Consider the following 19,933-nt stretch of genomic DNA (forward strand, 5'->3'; position numbering starts at 1 on the left):
GTCAGGGGGAACCTCAGAGAAAGAGTGACATGCTGCATGAGGTTACAGCCACTGGTACAGAACTATGCTAGCCACAGAACCATTCTAGAACATTTAACTGAAACGTCTGTTGTCGGTAATTATTAATCTAAGATTTAAAAAAAATTTTTTATAAAGCAATTTAGCTTCGATATAGCTGAAGAAGCATCTAAAGTCTGCCTGGCACATCTTTTCACGTATCAAGATTTTGATATGGGAACTCTTGGATTAGCGTATGTTGGATCTCCTAGAGCGAACAGTCATGGAGGTGTTTGTCCAAAAGGTAAGCTTCCTCATCTCTTTCTTTTTTTCTCTCAAAGAATTATTACTAAATTTTTATTTATTTTAATTGACCAGAGAAAGAAAGACACACACACACAGAGGGAAAGTGAGAAAACAAGCCACCAGATCTGGGACACTAACCATTGTCGGCCATGTGGGAGTGTCTAGCACCTTAACCACCACGCCACCTGCTGGCCCTCTGCTTCTTCATCTCTCGTGTGAACATGAAGCAGGAGTAGTATGCAGACAGGGTTATAAATGCTCTTCTGCTTATGATGGGACTACATCCTGGTAAACCCATTGTATGTTGAAAATATTGTAAGTTGAAAGTGCATTTAGTACACCTAACCTACCAAATACCATAGTCTAGCTTAGCTTACTTAACCATGTTCAAAACACATATTAGTCTACAGTTTGGCAAAAGTCATGTACCGCAAAGCCTATTTTGCAACAAAGTTAGTATAGAGAATTTATTTATAGTCTGAGAGCATGTGTGCTTGCCAGAGAGAGAGAAAGCACCCTCTAGTGGGGCAGGGCCACATCATAATTCTTTTCCCTCCATTTCTTCATCACAGGATTGTGGACACACATACACATGTGCCTGGCCTGTTTTTTTAAGCCACTATGACCAGGGTTTAAACTAATTGGCCACATTGGATCTGGCTCCCTATGCACTTCATTTAACCACTGTGCCATGGGGCCAGGCCATAAAGTCAGTATGAAGAATCCAGATTTGGGGCCAGCAGTTGATGTGGTGGTTAAGGCTCTGGATTCCCACATGACTGACCGTGGTTAGAGTCTCGGACCTGGCAGCTTGCTTTCTTACTCCACCCACCCTTTGTCTCTCTCTGGTGAGTGCACGTGCCTTACAGCAAATTTTAAAGTAAGAATAGTAATAAAGATAAAAACAACAACAAAAGAAATTTTGACGTGCCAGCTCCATAGTCTGATGGTTAAGGCAACTGGGTCCCATATGGCCAACTGTATGGTTGGGGTTGGAGTTCCAGACCTAGTTCTTTAGAAACATGCTAGGCATGTGTGTACATTTCCAAAGTCCTATAGGAGAGAGAACTGGGGGAAGAGTGGTGTGATGTGATTGTCCCCATGGGGCATGCTTTCTTCTTACTCTCTCTGGCAGGCTCATAGGCCTTCTAGCAAAAAGAAAAAAAAATTATGAATTAGAATTCCAAGTATAGTTTCTACTGAATACATACTGCTTTTGTACCATTATAAAGTTGAAAATGCTAAGTGGAGCCATTGTAAGTTGGACCATGTACATTATAATTCTGTGTGTAATAATAATTTATTTCTGTTCCTTTTTACCTTTAGCTTATTATAGTCAACTTGGGAAGAAGAATATCTATTTGAATAGTGGATTGACCAGCACAAAAAATTATGGTAAAACCATCCTTACAAAGGTATGTCCTTTAGTTTTTCATTTATCTATTTATTTATTATTTTTTATTTCATGTTCTTTTATACATTCAGTAACGTTATTTAGCTTACAAAGTGAATATTCCAGCATGTGTATGTTTCTCCCTAGTCCAGTTGATAAAACTATAAAATATCTTCAACAGATAATACCACATTTCTTTGTCCCATTAATGCTTTGCCTCTCTATTTTTCTTCTAAATGTCCTTCCTCAGACTACTCTTTCAGAGCAGTGACCCAGCGTCCTTTAGTTTTTTAAAAGACTAGATTTAGAGTCGATAGTAGTAGAACCTCAGCTCCTGTATGTTTATCACGTACAGAGGAGAAGACAAATGGTCAAATGCTATGTTCTTTTGTCAATTTGATTAAAGGGCTCTACTTAAGACAGTGTAGTCCCAGCTGACAAAAGGAACTGGTGCTTGGGTGTTGGGAAATAACGTTTTCTTTTGGTGATCCTTAAGGAAGCTGACCTGGTTACTACTCATGAACTGGGGCACAATTTTGGAGCAGAACATGATCCGGATGGTCTAGCAGAATGTGCCCCGAATGAGGACCAGGGAGGAAAGTACGTCATGTACCCCATAGCTGTGAGTGGCGACCATGAGAACAATAAGGTACGTGTGTTTCAGGGGGTTTTCATGTAGTTAGCAAAGAAAGAGGCTCAGCCTTTCTCATGAGCAGAGCTTAGAGAAGTACTCCCTTCCCGTGTGTTTCCCTAGGGATAGGTTGCAAATTACAAGTACCTTGAAACCTGGGTGTGTGTTCTGGAGTGAAGCATGGCCCATCCACATCTGGTTAAAGTTATCGTTTGTGTAGTTGTTTTTTTTTTTTTTTTCCTTTCTTTTTTTGGAGAGGTTTTTGCTATAGGACGCATGCACTTGCCAGACAGAGAGAGACAGAGAGACAAAAAGCGAGAAAGCAGCCCCCGGGGGAATGGCCACGCCGCAGTCCCTTCTCCTCCATTCTCCTCTCGGGATCTTGGGCACGCACGCACACGTGCCCAGCGTGAGTTTTAAGCCACCGGGTCCGGGACGTGAACTGTGGTCGACTACACGGGAGTCCAGCGACATAGCCATTACTCTAACTGCTAGTCCCTCATTTGCGTAGTTTGTAATTGAAGTTAATTGTATAGATTTGGGTTCTAAGAAAACTAGTAATAGTAATGATTTATTGGAATTCTGGGTTTCAAGGTCTGGTGGGCTCAGGTTTTATGTTAAAACTTCCTGTCAGTTCATGCACAAGTTGATTCTCATTGTAACTCCACAGTACTTCACAGTTTGCAGGTTGTCATTAACTTTTGCAATAAAACACATACTGTACTGTTTGCTAGACTTTAAGCCACATGCGGGCCAGGCACTGTTCTTGTTCACAGTGCGTGGTAGGAGCACCCGCCCGGCTCGTCATTAATATTCCTTGAGTGAATAAATGATCGATTCACTATTGAGGTTTTTGATTGAGCCTACTAGTGGATTTGGCATATTGTAAACAATTCCAGAGGCTTTCAGAGTGGCTGTGAATGAATTGTAGAGCCTGACCTAAAAGTTAGAAGTGTTAATAAGATGTCTGGCTCTTTCATTTTATCTGAAGTTAAGCAGTGTGAGAAGCTGCTGGTCCAGGACTTGAACCTTACTGGCCATCTGGAATCCAGCTGCCTTACCCTCCAGGTTACCTGCTGGCCTCACAAAAGTATCTGTTCACTGTCAATTTTTTTAAAAAGAATTATTTATTTTAATTTTATTTATTCCTTCATTTATTTTAATTTGACCAGAGAAAGACACAGGGGTGGGGGTAGGGGTGAGAAAGCAAGAAACCAGGTCCAGGACTCTTTCTGTGGCCAGCCATGTAGGAGTGTCCAACACCATAACCATCACACCATCTCCTGACCCCTCTTTACTGTCAATTTTAATTCCTTAGGACTTCAGCCCTGGAACAGAAATGATTTAAAAAAAAATGAGCTCACAGATTTGCAATGGTGCAAATAGCCCCCCCAAAATACCACTGCCCTGGATTTAAAATAACCAAACCCCTTAGATGTATTTCCTGTAAAAACAGATTGGAAGATCTTTTTTAAAAATCTTGGTAGTGGGACCGGCAGGTGGTGTGGTGATTAAGGTGCTGGACTCCCACATGGCCAACCATGGTTTGAGTCTCGGACCTCATTTACTTTCTCTCTCTCACTCACTCTCTATCCCCCATTCTCTCATCGCTTTAAAAAAAGAAAAAAAAAAAAAAGCCCAAGTAGTAATTCTGTTTGGGGTGAATCGGCCTTTAAGATCTTTCTGAGAGTCGCTCCTTTGGCATCTGATGCAGAGGTTACAGTTGCCGTTGAAAGGTTCCTGCCCTCTGCTCTCAGAGTCTTTGTGACTATGGTCCGGGAAAGCGAACCATTCTAGCACCTGCAGACCTGAAGACCCTCCCCCAAGAAATAACCACACCCAGTTTGCCCAAACGCTTTGCCCCCCTCTCTTCATTTCAGATGGTCTGAAAAATGGGCTCAGCTTTTGAGTTTCCTGATAAGATCCCAGACGTAAAAGGGGGCTGTTTCAGTGCTTCTGTACTCCTAGTCAGGAGCCGGAGAGAGACTTCCTTTGAGACACAGTCAACTGTAGAAAACCCCAGAGTAACCTTACAGCTTACAGACCTATGAAAAGCTTTAGGTTACAATTGGGAATTCATTTTTTAATAGGCTGTATATAATAATATGCCTCTTATTTAGCTCAAATATTTAAACTTTAAACATGGATCTTCCACCTAAATAGCCAGGGAGAGGGAAGGGGGAAACCAAGAAGCACGCCTCCTTCCGCGTCCCGAGTTGTCATGTCTGGGCAGAGGAGGGTCTGAGCCTGATTCTCTTAGCACTGAGGCAGTGGCACGCCTGGGTGAGGGGCGGCAAGGGGAGAGGGGTGAGATCCACAGGTCTCACTTGCGCTAGCCTGCTTGTCCCCTGATGGCGCTGCTGGGATGTTTATACAGCCTGCCTTCCTCCGATGAGTTTAGGTCCTTAGCCAAGTTCATACCGGCCACTCAGCACCCTGCAGAGGGAGTCCTCCTGTGGCGCCGGAGTGACTGACAGCCCTGGCCTCACTGCGGTGGCCCGTGTGGTCTGTGTAGTAGATTCCCTCCTTCGAGAAGAAGCACAGACACTACATGGGATGCATTTTCATGTCGTTTTGGTCCTTGTGGCCTTTTCTTCTCGTAGATGTTTTCAAACTGCAGTAAACAGTCAATCTTCAAGACCATTGAGAGCAAGTCCCAGGAGTGTTTTCAGGAGCGCAGCAACAAGGTGTGTGGGAACTCCAGGGTGGACGAGGGCGAGGAGTGCGACCCAGGCATCCTGTACCTGAACAACGACACCTGCTGCCACAGCAACTGCACGCTGAAGCCGGGGGCCCGGTGCAGGTGAGGGGCGGCCCATGTGGGGGTGGGCTCCCGGTCGTCCCTCAGAGAGACTTGACCTGCAGGGACTTTGAGTCAGCTAGAGTGCGTGTGTCAAGGGTTAACTCTGGGCTCTTCCCAGAAGAAAACTGCCTTCCGAAAAGCTGTCAGAGCTCAGGTAGCGAAATCCTTGACCTGGCATGCTCTCGGTATGGCAGTCATGGTTCAGAGACTCATTACGGAAGCAGAAATGTAGTAGAAGGGTGATTTAACAAAGATGTTCATGGCTATTTCCTTTCATAATGCAAAGTATTAGAAACAATTGAAATGACCAACATGCGATAAATTACGTATCTGTACAATAGATAGCGTTGTGAAATACTGTTTAATGACAAGCTAAACCTAGAGGAAGCAGATTACAAATTAGATATTTCCACTCATCCATCCGCTGACACACCTGTGCTAGGCTTAGAAGTGGAGTGGGATACTGTAGCTTATGATAAATGTTTTTTAATTAATGCATCAAGTTAATGAAAGACGAGGACACTGTGATGTTTTGAAGATGACCACTCTGGAGCCAGCTGGCGGTGTGGTGTTTAAGCTGGCTAGACCCCACATGGCCAACTGTGCAGTTCAGGTCTCAGACCCAGCAACTTGAAAGACACACTGGAAGCGCGTGTGCATACCCAAAATCCTATGAGGAGACTGGAGGAGAGGGGGCTTTGGTGTGATCATCACCCCCAGAGGGTGCTTTCTCACATTTTCTCTCTTTTTCACTCTCTACTGAGCACGTACACCCTATGGAAAAAAAAAAAAAAGACCACCCTGTACTTCGCCTCTCCTACTCATGTGTGGCACTGGCAGCTGGCATTGCAGTCCCCATTGAGGAAGGGCCAGGCCACATGGAGGTCTGATGTGCAGGAGCAGGTGACTCAGCCAAGGGGTCTTCCCTGCAGTCTCTGCAGACCACTGGGACGTGGCTGACCCATTTGATGTGGGGTTGCCATTTAGACTGACCTGTCCCTGTCTGCTCTTCTACAGTGACAGGAATAGCCCTTGCTGTAAAAACTGTCAGTTTGAGACTGCCCAGAAGAAATGCCAGGAGGCTATTAATGCTACTTGCAAAGGCGTGTCTTACTGCACAGGTATGAACTCCTACCAGGGTGCTTGCAGCCCGCGGCTCGGGTGTGTGCTTGTGCATGTGTGCGTTTGCACAAAACACTATGTTTTCCTTCAGGTAGATGCCCCCCCCATTGACCTTGTGTGCAGAGCTGAATTTGTTGTACCTTAGTTAGTGGCACCCTTGTTGGCGTGAGCAAGACTTACTACTGTTTTCTGTTTTTGTTATTTGTCCTCCCTTTCACTCCCAGTACTCTCCTCTCTCCCCTCAGGTGCTCGTTCTACTTTGTCTAGTGTTTGGCTGGGTACGCGTGTGTCCTTGGCAGATACTGCAGTGTTGTTTTGTGTATGTATGTGTTCTAATGTGCCAAAATGTTAGTCTGCCTTAGATCTACTTTTTACAAATTTGGAGCCTTGTTTTCTTTTTTTCTTTTTCCTTTTTTTTTTTTTTTTTTTTAAGAATTATTTTAGTTAACTTTTTATTTTAATTTAACTAAAGTGAGAGAGGGAAAGTGGGAAAGCAAGTTTCCAGGTCCAGGACTCGAGCCAAGATGGGCCATATGGGAGTCCAGCACCCTTAACCCACGCCACCTGCTGGCCCTGGTGCCATGTTTTCAAGCGTTATCTAAATCGTGTGGCCCGCCTGTATCTGGGCATGGTGCTTTTGGGCAGGTCTCTGGTTGTGTGATTTACTGTAATTTATGTGCTCGTTCACCATGTGGTAGCAGTGTGGACGGGCAACTCCCAGGTGGAAGGGGTAGCAGATGTTCACGTTCTGAGGCAAGACCAGCCTTAGCGTGGACTGCAGCTTCAGCAGAGTGTCCCAGGAGAGTAGCACCCAGCATTGGGTCAGCGGCCCGGCCGTGCAGCTTTGCAAGGCTTCCCAGGGATCCTGTGTTTGTTCTGAGTAGTGGTGCGTGGTGCCTGATTATTGGTGAGAATAGTACATATATATGTCACATAAGTACTATATTTTATATTATGTTTCCCGGTGAAGAGGAAAGAGAAAAACACATAAACAACCTTGAACAGTGGCTGTGAGATGTGCAAGTGGAGACCAGGGCCCTGCCCTTCAGGGGTTGGGAGGCCAGCGTGGCCGCAGGAGGCACTCCCTAAGGGCTGACCCGATGCGAGATACTGTCCCAGTTCTGTGGGTCACTTCTAGCTGCATGCAAAGTGCCCACTTTGCTTTCTGAGTTACAGCATGTCGTGTACCTGTGGAGCCGGCAGGCCTGGGGCTCCGTGTGCTGATGGTCTTTGCTTCCAGGTAATAGCAGCGAGTGCCCGCCTCCGGGAAATGCCGAGGACGACACGGTGTGCCTGGACCTGGGCAAGTGCAAGGATGGGAAATGCATCCCATTCTGCGAGAGGGAGCAGCAGCTGGAGTCCTGTGCATGCAACGGTGAGTATGGCTTCCTGCCGCTCCTGCAGCCTTGCTCCGCAGTCCTCTCCTGCTTGTGGAGGCCAGGAGTGTCAGCCCCGCCCTGTCGCCATGGCCATCATGGCCATCATGGCCGTGGGAAGAGGTGGGCGAGGGCAGGGGTGCTTGGAGACAGGCACTGATCTGATCTTGGCCCCTACACCTTCCCTGTGCTGTACACTGTTGTGTTGGTCTCTGTCTTCCTGCCATATTTTCAGACCACATAGCAGGCTTTAGGGGGAAGAGGAGGGCATTTTGTGGATGGGTAGAGGCCTGTCCTTGCCCCTATGTGACCAGGAATGCAGTGGTAGCTGTCTGCGTGCCAGTGGCATTGACCTGCGGTACCCCTTCAAGAACTCAACCAGAGAGAGTGTTTCAGTGCAGGCACCACTACGACGTCAGGCCTGGTGCCCTGCGAGCAGGGCTGGGCCTGCTCCTCTCGGTCCCTGCAGAGCAGACGGGGCAGGCCAGAGTCTACTGGCCTCTCCAGCAGTTTTCCTCATTCTGTTTTTGGAACCCTTGGCTCTGAGGGGTGCCCAGGGACTGCAGACTCTGTTTCCCACCGTGCTTTAGCCATGGGGTGGAGGAGTTGTTGAAAACATTCTGTTGCTTTCAAAGTAGACAAGAGCCAGTAGTTAAAAATTGCTGGGTTGGGAGCCCACTGTCCACACAGCAGGGTAAGACACTCTTCAGGTGGAGTGACTTGTGAATGAAGAAGAAAACATAATAATTTATTGAATGAGTGGCAAGAGACTTGGGGTGCCCTGGAAAGACAGAGCCTTCCACACAGTGAGTGCCCAAGATGTAATTTATAACAGACTTTTCTGTGTACATTTTTTTTTTTTGAGAGGTTTTTGCCTTAGGACACATGTGCTCATTGGATAGAAAACTGAGACAGTGAGAAGGAAAGTGAGAAATCACCCCTTAGGGAGGGATGACCACATCGCAATCCCTTCTCCTCCTTTTTCCTCCTGGAATCTTGGGTGTGCACACATACACACCTGGTGTGATGTTCAGGCTGCTGGGTCTAGGACCACAGTCCGCCATGGGGAGTCTGGTGACGTAATCGCCACGCCATCAGTTGGCCCCATGGGAAAATTGTTCTTAACCTCTGACCTCTTAATTCTGAGGGCTGAGGATAGAAACTCACAGTGTTTTTTAGCGAGTGAGTATGTCTTGCTTTTGAAATAAATAATAAGCGGGATTTCTTGCCTCTGTGGGCATGTGGTCAGGGAGGCCAGCAGGTGTGGAGAGGGCTGTGGTGCGAGTGTGGGTCTCGTTCCAGAAACTGACAACTCCTGCAAGGTGTGCTGCCGTGACCACGCCGGCCGCTGCATGCCCTACGTTGATGCTGACCAGAAGAACTTATTTTTGAGGAAAGGAAAGCCCTGTACAGTGGGATTTTGTGACGTGAATGTGCGTATGTATTTATTCTTGCCTTTTCTTGTGGTACAGACTAGAAAGGTTTTGTTTGTTTTTGTTTTTTAACGAGTTTTTGCTGTAGGGCATATGCACTCACAAGAGAGAGACAGAGACAGGGAGAGAGGGAAAGTGAGAAATCACTCCCTGGGGAGATGGCCACACTGCAGTTCCTTCTCCTCCATTATCCTCTTGGATTTTGGGTACGTGCACATGAGCCTGGCGTGATTCTCAAGCTGCCGGGTGCAGTGCTCAAACCGCAGTTGGCCATTTGAGAGTCCAGCACCTTAACCACCACGCTACCTGCTGGCCCTAGACAGGAAGTTTTTATACTGTTCAGTATTTGGTTTTGCAAGTGGGAGGAAATCAAACAGAAGTGCTGCCACATCTTTGTTAACCCCTTGGTTCTCCTTCGCGGTCTCTAAGAAGAGTGTTGTGGGCATTACGGGAAAGGCCAAGCGCGTCCTCGGGCTGCTGGGGCCTCTCCTCTCCATCATGGGAGATAGAGCCCAGAGGGAACTCGATGGTAAAGTTGGTCGGGTGCTAATTGCTTTCCTAAGATACTGGCAGAATCCACAAGGTCAGGAATGGCCCCGCAGTGCAGAGCAGCAGTTGGGTGCTGTGCACAGGGAGCTGGATCCCAGGCCGAGCTCGGTTGGAGTTGCTCTGGTGTACACCTCGGATCCTGACAGGATGGGAACCTGAAGGAAAAGGATTGGGGCGTTTCCAGGCTCCATTGGGGTTACTTTTCTCCCTGCCTCTCTCGTGTGCATCCATGTACCCTCTAGCATAAAAAATAGACTAAAAGTGCAAAGTTGTTCAAGGTGTGACTTTTAAAACACATATTGAAGAAGCAGGAAAATCCTTGGAGGTCTTGCCTAAGTCAGACCTTTTTGTTCTTCACAGAAGCATAATTTTACTCATGCAAAAATGTTTCACGGTTTAGAGAGACTTCTCAGGGAGCCTGGCTGTGTGCGATCAGTATTGTCCTCACCGTGTCGTGTCTTCTATTGCTGATTCTTTTTTTTGGTCTTGTCTCCTAGTAATTCTAAATCCACTTATTTTTAAAAGCGGGCTAATTGTGAAAGTGCAGTGACCATATATCCCACTTTCCTGGGTACTCATTTCCACTGAACGTCTGGCTTTAGTTATTTGTGTAAAGCCACGCCAGTTCTGAATGCATTCTTTCTTTGCATGTGCTGTGTGTGCACAGGGCAAGTGTGAGAAGCGAGTGCAGGATGTAATCGAGCGCTTCTGGGACTTCATTGACCAGCTGAGCATCAACACTTTCGGTAGGTGTTCCCACAGGCCGCTGACACAGAACACTGGGAAAGCGTGGTGTCGGGGGCATGCTCAAAACCTGCAGCCCGAGATGGAAGTGCTCACCGCTTGTGTCGAGATGGCTGTCACTTCGTCAGCTGGGATTCTGGCCAGGATGGAATCGACTGGTTACAGTCGTCCTGTGTGACACGGGTGCAAAGACTTCAGACGAGTGAAATACTTAGTCAAAATATTGCTTCCTTTACTAAAGGACATGTGAGAGTGTAGGCCTGGGTCAGTCCTGCAAGTCTGAATCCCGTTTGGTAGGAGTTGTTTATTTAAAAGTAGATTCAGAATTTGTATAAGCAAGGGTATATTATGTCCCAAGAGTTGTAGAGTTCTTAGTCACAAAAATAATGGTATCCAGATTCCAGAAAACTGTGTAATCAGGCGGTCGTTCCTAGTAGTGACCGCGTCCTCTGATCTACTGACAGTTACCCGGGAGCGCAGCGAGTCTCCCACCCGCAGCGTCCAGGGCTGGTTCTTGAAAAGCACTTGCTTGTGTGGAGACAGCTGGGTCTGATGTGGCGGCATGGATGCTTCTCTCGGTCCCGAGTTGGGAGTAGGATCAACCTGCTGCTCTGGGCCATTTGCACAATAATAATATTTTAAGAGTATTTCATAGGAGATTTTTTAAGTGCTTGGTTACAGCATTCACTGTTTTTGGAATTGTTCACAGGGAAGTTCTTAGCAGACAACATCGTAGGGTCCGTCCTGGTTTTCTCCTTGATATTTTGGATTCCTTTCAGCATTCTCGTCCACTGTGTGGTAAGTGACCACTTTTTAAGTAATTAAGCGTTTTATTAAAGTAGGGAACAATTTCAACCCTGTATGTTTGGAAAAGATAACATTTGTTCTTAAGTAGGTCTGACCTGATGCTCTCCCCGTGACATTCCGGGTGTTATCCAGGACAGTGTGTCTTGTAGAAAGCTTAGCTCATGGTCTTTTAAAAAAGGATTGTGCTTTTTGTGTGTGGGTGTTTTATTCTACAAGAACATGGTTTCTGAAGGATTTTTTACTTCCGAGCACAATAGACTGTTTACCTGGATTTGCCTAGGACCTCTGTTGAGTAGAGCTTCTAAACGAGCATTTTCAGGCCACTTTTGTTGTAATGGAGCAAATGTCAAACATCCACTTTTCCAAGATGTTACCCATATACTCTGTCGGTCCTTGGCATTATAAATTCAGGTCTGGAGGCCAGCAAATGGCTTAGCAGTTACATTGCTGGATTCCCACATGGCTGACAGTGGTTTGAGTCCTGGACCAAGTGGCTTGAAAATCACACTGGGGGACCAGCAGATGATGTAATAGGTACATTGCTGGACTCCCACGTAGTCGGCAGTAATTCCCAGACCTGGCCGCTTAAAACTCAACACATTTGCATGCGTGCTCACAATCCTGAGAGGAGAATGGAGAAAGGATTACAGTGTGGCCATCTCCCCTGGGGGGCGATTTCTTTCTTGCTTTCTGTGTCTCTGGTGAGCACAAACTCCCTATAGCAAAAATTTCTCTAAAAACAAAGGAAAAGAAAATCACGCTGAGCACGTTTGCATGCATTCCTAAGATCCCAAGAGAATGGAGGAGAAGGGATTGTAGTGTGGCCATCCTCGGGGGGGTGGGGGGGGCTGATTTCTCATTTTCCCAAATCCTAACAGGCCAGACAGCAGTGGGTTGTGGTGTGACCACACTCCACTGGGCAGTGCTTTTCCTTGTCTGTCTCTGGTCAGCACACACACACGCCCTCTGGAAATTATAAAAATAAGAGGGCCAGCCTGTGGCCTGTGTTTAGGGCAGCTGGATCCCACATGGCCAGCCATGTTTTAGTCCCTGCCAGGCAGTGCATGTGTGCATGCCCCAGATCTGGACAGTGGGATAAATGAAGGGACTGTGCTATGATCATTCCCCATGGGGGGTGTTTTCTTGCTTTCTGTCTCCTGTGAGGATGAGCACACATGCCCTCTGGCAAATCTAAAAACATACAAGATAAAACTGATATAGGTACAAAAAAATTGGACTTGAATCTTGGCTTTTCTGTATTTAATGCTAAGAAACATTTCCTTTGAGTACCAAGTTAACACTTCCGGACTATGAAGCTTGCATGAGAAATGGCTTCTCATCTATTGAATTTGTTGCCAATTTCTACAACTAAAGTTCCTGATATGAGAGGAAGGAGCACTTACTCTTTGGGTTTTATGTGTAGAACTGACCGCTTTTTCTATTCTTCTGTGCCAGGATAAGAAGCTGGACAAACAGTATGAGTCTCTGTCCCTGTTCCACCCTAGTGTAAGTGTACCCTCTGAGGGAGAACGTCCCTGTAGGGGCGCCATGAGGCCTGCCCTCAGCAGTACTGACCTGCACTCTTAGCCTGAGTGTTGTACCTCCGGGGCTGGGTCCTGCTGCAGCGGGAAGGGTGAGGAGAGGAGGCTCTCCTGCCCAGGGCGGGGGTGCTAAAGAGGGGAGGAGTGCTGTCCTGCCTGTTCCATGGCCTCGAGGACTGGCCTAGCTGTTCATCACTGACTTGGTTAACATTTTGTGATCTTTTCCCGAAGTCTCGGGGCCTTAACTTGATAACTTTGAGTTCTCTTTTGGATCATCAAATAATTACCTGTTGAGATGTTTGAAAGCTGTTTGAATTACTTAGGTCGAAGGAGCCTTACCTGGCGCTTCCCTTAGCACTGGGGCTCCACGGGCTGACAGTAGGAGGCCTTTGGATGGGCAGGGGTGGAGCTGTGAGGGCGTGAGGGCCTTTGATTCATCTCTTCCCCATCTTGGACCCATGTCTTTCCAGAATGTGGAAATGCTGAGCAGTATGGATTCAGCCTCAGTTCGCATCATCAAGCCCTTCCCCGCACCCCCCACTCCAGGCCGTCTGCAGCCCTTGCAGCCTGCCCTGGGGATCCCACCAGTGCCTGCAGCCCCAAAGCTGGACCACCAGAGAATGGACACCATCCAAGAAGACCCCAGCACAGACTCACACGTGGATGAGGAAGGCTTTGAGAAGGACCCGTTCCCCAACAGCGGCACGGCTGCCAAGTCGTTTGAGGACCTCACAGACCACCCAATCACCAGAAGTGAAAAGGCCGCATCCTTTAAACTGCAGCGGCAGAACCGTGTTGACAGCAAAGAGACAGAGTGCTGATGTGGGCCGCGCTCTGAGCTCTAAGTGTGCAGGTATTTGTCTGGCTTTGACCTGAGATCCCAGCGCGTGTCTTGTGAAGATTTGGGAGAAGCAAGGAAGGGGTTTACAGCAGATGCTGGTCACATGCCTGGACCGCCGTCCTTCGCATCAGTGCGTGTGTGGTCAGACCCTGTTCCTGGAAGAGGTCAGGTGAATCTAGCTTATTTTGAGGCTTTCAGGGTTTTGTTTTTGTTTTGTTTTGTTTGCCTTTAAAGTATCCTTCAACCTGTGGTGCAGAAGCAGAAAACTACAGCTGGGTTAGGCTGTGATCTTTACATTTTTGTAAATTAACCTTTTATACTGGTAATAGCACTGATTAGGGGGATGATCAGTCTTTCTTTTTATACACTGTAATGATCTATGAGCATAATGAAGCATTTAGCAGCTATTCGTCAGGACAACTGGAACACAGTAATTTATTTCCTTTGCCTTTAAGGGAAGACTAGGGAGATAAACCTAGTTGTATTATTTCCAAAATGTGGGCGCTTCTAGGTATTACCCAGAACTTTTAGCAGCAGGGAAAATTTTAATCTGACCATAGAAAAGAGTTTGTGTTACTATGACTCTTCATAATTCTAAGGTTAGTACTTGGTAGAATTAAAATAAACTCGCTTATCGTGAGGGTTACAAATAGTAACCAGTTGAATCTGTAGAATCCTGCTGACTGCTTAAGGCCTCCATTGACTGGGCAGAGTTTTGTTTCTAAGTAGCTTCATGTCCCTAATCTTGTTGCAAGCTCTTAATTTCCCTGTCTGCAGACCTCATCAGGGTGTGATTAGGAAGACTGCGGTGTTTGCAAATGGTAGTGGACAGGGGTCAGATGCTCTCTACCACGCCAACAGGCTGTTTGGAGGGTGATGCGCAGTGAGCCTGCCTGCCTGGGCTGCGATTGCCCTGTGGGACAGACTCCAGAAGCCCCCCGGCACCCACCTGTGGGTCTGCATCACCCCTCGCTTTAGTGCTTGAGTGCGTCAGGGCTCCGCATGGCCCGCACTGACTGTGTGAAGGTAAAAGTCGCTAGCCAGGATTCTGTTCCACACAATTAGAGGTTTAAAAGCGTTTTCCTGAGAACTGCAATGTGTTCACCAGGCGAGTCACCTGAACTGAGATGACTTGTAAAGGTCACAGGCCATAAACTGACCCTGTGACGAATCATGGCTCCGCAGGGCGTTCCTTGCGCAGATACCTGTTACACTAATACTTGAACTTGTACCTTATGGTATTGGCTTTTAACCAGTCATGCTATTCTTATATTTCATTTACACTTTTGAAATTTGATGAGGTGAGTGGGGTGTATTGGGTGTATGTGTGAAACAGTTCTCAGAATGTAAGAAAACCATTTTTATAAAATTGTGACTTTTTAAAAAAACAGTTGTTCTTACCCTTTTTTTTGCCATTTATAGAAATTAATCTGCTTGGGGTATATTTTGTAGCCATGGCACTGATGGTACCTACAATCAATAAATGTTCAATACCAACACAGAATGAACCTACTTAACAAGCTTCCCTGAAAAATCCTATTTTATTCATATTGGTAGCAAAGGGTAATTTTTTTAACAGTTTTTTTTTAAAGAATTATTTATTTATTATTATTATTTCACATGAGTTTGGTCAGAGAAAGAGAGAGAGAGCACGCACACGCAAGCCACCAGGTCCAGGACTCAAACCATGGTCAGCCATGTGGGAATTCCAGCGCCTTAACCACCACACCACCTGCTGGCCCCACAAAGGGTAATTTTTTTTGATCCATGAACCATGAGCAAAGGTTTAAGTATGAGGAAAAAAAGCGCTTGCTCTGCCTCCTCGGCGGAGGACGACCAGGACTCGGCTCTCACGGCTGCCTAGTGGTCTCCGTCTCCCAGCAGACTCAGCTCGGGCCGTGCTTCCTCCACGTCCCGCCAGTAAGGAAGGAGCAAGGGCAGAGAAGCGACCTTCTTCTCCACCAGAGGCCAGAGCTGTGAGAACAGAAAGTCATTTCCCTTTGGCGATAGGTGGAGTCCGTCTGACAGATAGGACGAGAAATCCTGTAGGGAGGAGGAGCTCCAATTAAGCTATGCTTTTCTCAAGGCCAGCGTGTGCAGTGTGGCCCTGCCCAAGGTCAGCAGCGCCTCCGCCCAGAGTGCTCTGGGACTACAGTGGCGTCTACGTGCTGCTCACGCAGGTGCTCGGACCTGCCTCACAGCACAAGGCCGACCGGCTCCTCGAGGCCGCTTCTCTAGAATAGCCGGGGTGGGTGTGGCCCTCTGGGTAAGAACCTGGCTACCCAGCAGTCTTCTGTCACTGTGGGGACCAGCTTTTCACCATCACACTTTCAAATGGGCTTTCTGGTTTTAAAACACATTTTAGTAATTTAATTAGAACTACACTTCAACCTGGATCTTTTTTTTTAAGAGAGGTTTTTGCTATGGGGCGCTCACCAGAGAGACAAAGACAGAAAGTGAGAAATCACCCCCAAGAGGAATGGCCATGCTGCAATTCCTTCTCCTCCATTCTCCTCTCAGGATCTTGGGCACACACACACAAGTTTTAAGCCACTGGGTCCGGGACTCGAACCACGGTTGACCATGTGTGGGTCCAGCGACCTAAGCATTACCCCATCTGCTAGTCCCCAACCTGGATCTTACTAGTGAGTACTGTATTTTACTTAAATTCATTGTTCTGCCTGTTAGTGGGTTGTAACCTGACCCCACTCCACATATAAATAACCTCGACTGGTCATCTGTGCCCGTGTGTCCAGCTCCCAGCCGAGGACCCGCTGGCCCAGAGCCTCTCCACTGCTCTTTCAGCTCCCACCTCTTGGTCTTCATTGTGAAAGGGACGGCTGCCTTCGCTCAGCAAAGCCCCCTAGGGGTGGCTGCACACACCTGGTCACTGCTGTGACCGGGTACCCATTGTACCTGGTTGTCCTGCTGCATCAGGGTCCACAGGTCAAGCACGTCCGTCCCACAGTCCTTGGCCACTTGCAAACACGCATGGGCATATTCTCCAACAACTGAGTTCAGGCGATTTAATTTGCATCCTATGGAGAGAAGAAACCAAGATGAGGCTGGCAAGCCTGCTTGCAGGTCCCACGCTGGTCCCACAGACCTGGCGGCTGCTGTGTCCAGGAAATCTGAAACTGTGTGGGTGAGGCTTGAGGATGACCACAGCGGGTCTTGCGGGTCCCTCCTGTGCTGCAGAGGGCACGGGACAGAGGGAAGGAGAGGGAGCCCTCGGGCTGCCTGGAGCCTGCTGAGGATGGCTTTCTAGGGACCAGTCACCAACACGGCCCCCCACGCTTTTTCTCCTCTTTTAGATGGACTACTTGAGGGTGCAAAGAGGAAAGGGCAGTTTCAGAATTTTCTTTTGGGGAAACTTGAACAGGAAGGAGTTAAACAGCTCCTGCGGACAGGCACATGCTCTTTGGTGAACAGCTGTGGCGCCAGACCCAGCCATGGCGTCCGGAGTGGTCTCTGGCAGAGCTTCGGGCCCTGTTCTCTGGGCCTCCGGCCTCTGCAGCACAGAGTGGTCGGGAATCTCACCACACAGCTCCCCTCGTGGCACCACAGCTGAGCTCCTCCTCCCAGTCTGTGGCACCCCAGTGTGTGCCCCCCCACACTCTGACCTGAGCATCACTGCCTTCCCCGCTAGGGCGGAGGGCAGAGGCATTCCAGCTCAACTGAAAGTGACTGGCCGCAGCCAGTACCGGGTCTTGCCACGTCAGACTTCCTGGATCAGATTCCTGGCTCTGATGCTGTGTGACCTGGGGCAAGTTACCTAACCTCTCTTGAGACTGAGTCTCCCCATCTGTTGAGGAGGACGATAAGCATCTTCCATTGTGCTGTGTAATGTGTACTGTGTAAGGAAGCTCTAGTGCTTAAAATGGGCCCAGGAGCCTACCCGCAATAACAGCTCACTGAGTCAGACTGGCCCGAGAAACAGCTGTCCTGGTCGCAGAGCCACTGGACTCCGTAACCTGTTCCTGAGTTCCGGGAGTGCAGAAAATGCCATGACCCATGTGCGTGTCAGCACGAGGGGCCATTTCTCGGGATCTGAAGGCACCTTTACAGAGAGGTACAGTGCAGGTGTTTCACCACTAGGCTGTTCTCCACATGCCACAGAAGAGGCGCAGTGAGAAAGGGCCATCTTGCCCCCGGGCACCTCCCCTGCTGTGAAGTCAGGACCAGTGTCCCCAATGCAGACTTGGAGTCAAGGGCAGCCCCAGCTGCGGCCACACACTGTGCACCGCAGTTCGCCTGCCTATGCTCACTGGGGTCCTCTGCATGCCAGTGGGTCACGCGTGCCCGGGAGCTGGCAGCTGGTCAGCGCGCAGGCCAGTGCATGCTCCCTGACCAGGCTGAAGCCGGCTGCCCCTGCTGGGCCAGAGTTCTCCAAGGCCGGCTGCAGTGGCGCACGTGCCGAGGCCAGGTGGACCCGACCCGGTTTCTCCTGAGATTGCCCTGTGTGCACAAGCTTCGTGCATATTTGCCCTCGATCCTGGTGGGTTGGGTGGATTACAGGTCAGGACCCCACAGGAGATACCACCCCAGAAAGTTAACACACATTCTGTAAGGTTCTCAGATATGGCCACCGCTAAGATGCGGGGGCTCTCCCCACCGGGACCACACAGGAGATCCCGGTTTGATTCTCAGCGCGACCCCACAGCCCGTGCAGGGGCGCTTGCCTATAATCCCAGCAGCGTGAGGAGGCTGACACAGGAGCTGGCCGTGGCAGGACCTGCCTTCATAAATAAACGCTCCAGGTACGACCCGGGAGCTGTACTTGGCTCTCGCTTCAGGTGGCTGGGAACGGTCTAGCCTGTGTTGACCAACCCGTGACGCAGGCCCGCCATGCGCATGGTTTACCTTGCGCGATGCACTCGTGTTCCCAGGCTGGCTCACAAAGCGGGGGCGGCGTGATGAGAATGACCCGATTCTCAGGGACGTCCACAGACTTCAGGTACTGCACCATGCTCTTCAAGTTTGCGACATACTCTTCCAGGGGCACGTGCTGCTTTGGGTTCTCACCTGCTCGAGGGAACGCACACCTCAGCCCGCATCACTGATGCCACGGCGACGGCGCTCTCACGAATGCGCACACCTCGTCCTGCACCCGGCGGTGCTGCACCCGGCGGTGCTGAGCCAGGGCCACTAACAACTCTCCCGCTTAAGGGACTGAAAGCCGCTCACGGAACGGCCTCTCCTGTCAGAACCAGCGTGCCCTTCACAGAGCACATGCACCCTCCAGACAGAGGGAAAGTGAGAAAGCACCCCCAGGGCGAATGTCCACTCAGTAATCCCTTCTCTCCCATTCTCTCTGAATTTTGGCACATGTACCCGGCATGTTTTTCAGCCCACCAGGTCTGGGGCTTGAACCTGCGGAGTTTATGTGTGATCCGGCACCTTATCCACCCCACCGCTGGCCCCCTTCTCAGTCTGTCTCACTCTGGCGGTCAGTGTCTGTTCCCTCCGTGACGTTTGCAGTCACGCCAGGCTACGCGTTTGGTTCTAAGTTGGAACTTCGCTGTGCATCCGCAGTGGCACACGTGGGCTGACGGCATCACGCTGTGGCGTGTCTTGCTCCTTTCTGGTGCTTTACGCAGACTAGAATGGCATCATTCTGGTGGGGTGGTGCCTGTCTGTGCACCCGCCTTTAAGCGCCCCAGGAGGAACTGCACTCGGTCCGTGAGTGCCTGCGTGGTTCTTCGGAAACACCCCGCAGCTCTGGCTGGTCCTTTCTCTGCCGCTGCCTTATCGTTACTAATTTGGGCTGCGTGTGTAAGGAAAGCAAGAGCCCAGGCTGTGGGGTGAGACGGCAGCCAGGCCCTGGCCTGGCCGAGCCCTCCGTCCCTGCACCCGGTCCTGGAAACTGAGAAGAGGTCTGTCCCCTCCCACAAGGCGTGCACTCAACGGATGGCAGCCCTCCCTCACTGCCAAGGACCATTCCAGAAAGCTCTCATAAGCGCCGCAAGGTTCACTGCAGGCCATTTGCAAACCACACATAAAGGGAAGGAGTGCCCTACACTCCCGGAGCCCAGGAAACTGCCGGCCCCCGGATGCACTTCCCAGTCTCTGCCGTGTAGTACGTGCAGTTGAGAACGAGACCACACTGCAGGTACACAGGGAGAGGGACGACAGAAGGCCCATCCAGGCAAGGCTGCTCTTCGCGGTCACAGCAGCAGCCTCACCAGAGACCTGCCCCCTCTCCAAAGCCAAGTGTGCCCTCCCCAGGCAGCGATGCCGAGGTGCTTTCTCCGAGATGCCAGCTATGGTGCGACAGGTGTGCAGCCACAGGAGACAACCAGCAGAAGCCCAGCCTGCACGCGCACACTCGAACGCCAGCGTGTCCGTGGTCTTGTGGCTGCCGCCCCCAGAGAAACAGGGGGCGGGACG

At 49.3% G+C, this 19,933-nt stretch overlaps 2 protein-coding genes across 5 annotated transcripts in view; one reads left to right on the forward strand and one right to left on the reverse strand.

Annotated features, from left to right (window-relative positions):
* ADAM17 (ADAM metallopeptidase domain 17) overlaps window positions 1-14,931 on the forward strand; it is a 72,761-nt gene extending 57,830 nt beyond the window's left edge. For all 3 annotated transcript variants that reach the window (XM_006140832.3, XM_006140831.3, XM_014589748.2), the window contains 8 exons: window positions 4,931-5,130; window positions 6,148-6,251; window positions 7,493-7,627; window positions 8,931-9,061; window positions 10,278-10,356; window positions 11,064-11,152; window positions 12,617-12,667; window positions 13,173-14,931. In XM_006140832.3, coding sequence (XP_006140894.1) covers window positions 4,931-5,130; window positions 6,148-6,251; window positions 7,493-7,627; window positions 8,931-9,061; window positions 10,278-10,356; window positions 11,064-11,152; window positions 12,617-12,667; window positions 13,173-13,523 — 1,140 coding nt within the window. In that variant the 3' untranslated portion in view covers window positions 13,524-14,931. The remainder of the gene's footprint in view (window positions 1-4,930; window positions 5,131-6,147; window positions 6,252-7,492; window positions 7,628-8,930; window positions 9,062-10,277; window positions 10,357-11,063; window positions 11,153-12,616; window positions 12,668-13,172) is intronic.
* The window catches only part of IAH1 (isoamyl acetate hydrolyzing esterase 1 (putative)), a gene marked incomplete at its 5' end in the record, with an annotated part of 8,750 nt that continues 3,652 nt past the window's right edge, over window positions 14,836-19,933 (reverse strand). The window contains 3 exon segments of one of the 2 annotated variants that reach the window (XM_027773534.1): window positions 14,836-15,517; window positions 16,460-16,581; window positions 18,407-18,568. In XM_027773534.1, the coding sequence (XP_027629335.1) occupies window positions 15,404-15,517; window positions 16,460-16,581; window positions 18,407-18,568 (398 nt within the window). 2 annotated transcript variants of the gene reach the window in all.

Source organism: Tupaia chinensis, unplaced genomic scaffold, assembly GCF_000334495.1.
Source record: "Tupaia chinensis unplaced genomic scaffold, TupChi_1.0 Scaffold000045_1, whole genome shotgun sequence".
NCBI lineage: Eukaryota > Metazoa > Chordata > Mammalia > Scandentia > Tupaiidae > Tupaia > Tupaia belangeri.